This window comes from Nicotiana sylvestris, chromosome 12 (assembly GCF_000393655.2).
Source record: "Nicotiana sylvestris chromosome 12, ASM39365v2, whole genome shotgun sequence".
Taxonomy (NCBI): domain Eukaryota; kingdom Viridiplantae; phylum Streptophyta; class Magnoliopsida; order Solanales; family Solanaceae; genus Nicotiana; species Nicotiana sylvestris.
The window spans coordinates 128,121,324-128,124,810 of NC_091068.1; the positions used below are offsets into that span (position 1 = coordinate 128,121,324).

Here is a 3,487-nt window from a genome sequence, read left to right on the forward strand (position 1 = left end):
ACCCCTCAATCCTCAATTAAAGGCCTCTTAAACTCAAGCCTAATTACCCAATTTTTTCCAAATTTCTCACCACTAATTAGGTTTTTAATCACATAAAAACGAGTTATGAAGTCAATGACGTTACCTCCAAGCGATTCCCCTTTGTTTTCCTCAAAAATCTCTCTCAAAAGCTTCAAATCCGGATGAAAATGGTGAAAGAATCCCTCAAATTCGCAAAGGCAACTATTTATATGTCCTACCCAGCGATTTCCGCATTTGCGACCCTGGGACCACATTTGCAGTCCCACTTCTGCGGAGACTTAGTTGCATCTGCGACTTTTCATTAAATGGCCAATTTCCGCACCTACGGCCCCCAACTCGCAGGTGCAATTCCGCTTCTACGGAAATATCCCTTGCATCTGTGGAACCTGCTAACCTCCCTCAATTTGCTTCTGCGGCCTCTTAGCCACTTCTGCGGCACCGCATCTTAGGCCCCCAAACCGCAGATGCGAAAATACCAGAAGCAACAAAAATACAGCAGTTGCAACAATTTCTCAAACTTCCCGTCAACCATCCAAAATCACTTTGAGACCTCAATTATAAAAAAATTCCAAAAATATTTTTTAAAATTTCTTCTAAAAATCCAACAAAATATTTTCATTCTCCTTCAGAAGTTTTTCTTTCGAAAATTGAAAAGAAAATGCAAGTTCAAATATTTTTTCTTTTTTCTTTAGAAGTCTCTTATTCCATAAATTCAAAATAAAAGTCCAAAACTTAAAAAATATTTCCTTTATTCTTTAGAAGTTTTTCTTTCAAAATTCGAAACCATAGAAAAATCGAAATTAGAAAAAAAGTATTTTCTTTCTTCTTTAGAAGTCCTTCTTTTAAAAAATTCTCAACAAAAAAAAAGGGTTAGTTTATTTTCTTATTCCTGATCTTTTCGAACTACACATGATCTGATTCATGTTCCCACATGATACGTAGGCAACCCACATCATGTTCGATCGACCACTTAAAAGAAAGTGCTAAAAAAATAATATTGGTATTAATAAGGACCAACTGAGTCTACTCTAATGTGTCTCTTGTTTTGAATTGTGAAGAAAATTTGAGGTGGTTGGTTTGTGGTAAGCTGGAAACACAAGATCCAAAGGAAAAATGCCAATGACAGCTGAGATTGAAGCTGTTACGAGTGGTCAAGAGACTCGAGGTCAGATGGTTCAACGTGAGTCTACTGTGGTTAAGGAAAATATAATGCTTAAACAACAACTGATCAAAATGTGTCAAGCATGGGTCAATGGTCAAGGACCGCCTTTTTTTATTCATGGTTTCCTAGAGTTTACACCCATCTCGACTACTACCACTCAGGTCTCATTGTCTGATCAATCATATCCACCTGGGTTCAATATTTATCCCAACTGTATGGCTACAGTTGGAACTTCTGTTGCGCGCTTCCAAAGTGGGCCATTGAAAACCAATCAGACAACCACTACTATTATACCCGTCTTCACTGTCCCACAGTCGACGGTGGTGCAGAGAAAAACTCATGAGTCACAGTTTGCTACCCAGCAAGAACAGTCCCACTCTCCTGAGTACCACTCATACTATTTGATCTTCCTGAAAAGATTGAGAAGCCTGCCCGAAAGATGACATAAGAAAAAATGACCCAAAGAGTGAAAAACTTAGAACAACAGCTGAAAACATGCAAGGGTTGGCAGGTCAGAAGAGTATTGCCTTCAAGGATCATGTTCTCTGATGTCCACTTGCCACCTGGTTTCAAGACTCACAAATTTGAAAAATATGATGGACATGCAGACCCCATAGCCCACTTGAAAAGGTATTGCAATCAACTTAAAGGTGCGGGAGGAAAGGAAGAATTACTGATGGGGTTATTTTGGGAAAACCTTACGGGAGTAGCCTCCGAATGGTTTATGGATCAAGACACATCTCGCTGGTATGTCTGGGATGATATGGCATAGGATTTTGTCAAACAATTCCAATACAACATTGACATCCCCCCAGACCGGAATTCCCTTTCAAACCTGAAGAAGAAACCAACTGAAAGTTTTAGGGAATATGCCATTAAATGGAGAGAGCAAGCGGCTAGAGTTAAGAAACCTATGGATGACCACGAGTTAATAACTGTCTTTCTTCAGGCTCAGGAGCCAGATTATTTTCAAAATATGATGTTCGCAGTGGGCAAATCCTTCCCGGAAGCAATCAAAATAGGGGAAATGATTGAGAATGGCCTTAAGACGGGTAGAATTATAAGTCAAGCAGTTCTCAAAGTCGCAACTCAGGCTGTCCAAATTGAATCTGATAATTTTAGTGACACGAATGAGAAGGATGAAGAAACCATGATGACATCTGGGTCGAGAAGAGGTCCTAGGAGAGCATCTCGAAGGTATGACCAGCCTCGTCTAGTTTCCGATGATTCCCTTGAGCACTACTATCCACCTCAGAACCCACAATACTCTGTTGCTCCACCTCAGTATGTTGTCTAGCCACCAAAATACCCCAGAAGGCGAGCACGAGCTTCACAAAATCTCCACTAGCCTCCACAAAATTTTCAAGTTCCAAGCCAGGGGTATAAAGGAGAACAAAAGTTGAAAGATAATTTTACACTAATAGGAGAGTTCTATGCAAGCTTGTTTGAGAAACTAAAGCATTATGACATGATTGCACCTATTTCACCAAATTATGTGGACCCACGTGCAAGAAGCTTTGACCTTCTAAAAGGTGTGAATACCATTCCAATGCCCAAGGGCACAATGTTGAAAGCTGTCAGGATTTGAAAAGAGAAATAGAAAGAATGATCTAGGAAAAATTGATTGAAATTGGAGAAGGCCCTGGCGATTCTGATGAGCAAATTTGTAGCTAAATGTCAAGCTTAGCAATTGAAGAGTCATTCTCTCCTCACTAGGAAAGAATCTTGGTAGCTTGTTTTGATATTTTTTCTATTATCTAGGTTATTTCAGGGTTGTGATCCAGATTTTATATGTTTTATTGAGTCAAACCCTTCCATACATCTGTATTGCCTGTGTGAGTCTTGTTTGTTCGTTCTATTGCTATTTTCATTATCTTGGTTATTTTAGGGCTGTAACTCAGATTTTTAAGTTATTTGTCTTTTGTCCAATATTTCCATCATTTACTCAATGAAATACAGTTTGTCCTTTTGTATCATTCTGTGCTTAATTCTTTTCCCGCTAGTTTTAGTAACATGACATGCATGCAAAAATTTTGGCCAGATCTTAGAAAATTGATTTAACCTTGAATTAGATAACTGAGAAAAAGATACTTTTTGAGACTGAATAAAGAGCCAAAACACTTTGGAATTAAGCTCGGTTCAAATTCATGTGGAACTGAAATAGTCATGCCCATGGATGTTAATGATCTTTACCTTCAAATCATTGTGAAGGTCAGGCTTGAGAAAAAATCAATTGAAGTTTGTTGGAAAGTTTGACATTAATGGATGGAAAGTGTCCTTCGACCACGACACACCAAGAAGACA

At 38.7% G+C, this 3,487-nt stretch overlaps 1 protein-coding gene across 1 annotated transcript; it reads left to right on the plus strand.

Moving 5' to 3' along the window:
* The first annotated feature begins 1,637 nt into the window (after positions 1 to 1,637).
* Positions 1,638 to 2,480, plus strand: LOC138883706 (uncharacterized). Its single transcript, XM_070164411.1, has 2 exons — positions 1,638 to 1,930; positions 2,048 to 2,480. The coding sequence occupies exons 1-2, from the start codon at positions 1,638 to 1,640 to the stop codon at positions 2,478 to 2,480; spliced, it is 726 nt and encodes a 241-aa protein (XP_070020512.1).
* Positions 2,481 to 3,487: the final 1,007 nt, after the last annotated feature.

Coding starts and splice junctions, on each gene's coding strand:
- LOC138883706 (XM_070164411.1), top strand. CDS start 1,638: ATGACCCAAAGAGTGAAAAACTTAGAACAACAGCTGAAAACATGCAAG. Junction 1,931..2,047: donor GATCAAGACACATCTCGCTG/GTATGTCTGGGA, acceptor TGAAAGTTTTAG/GGAATATGCCATTAAATGGA.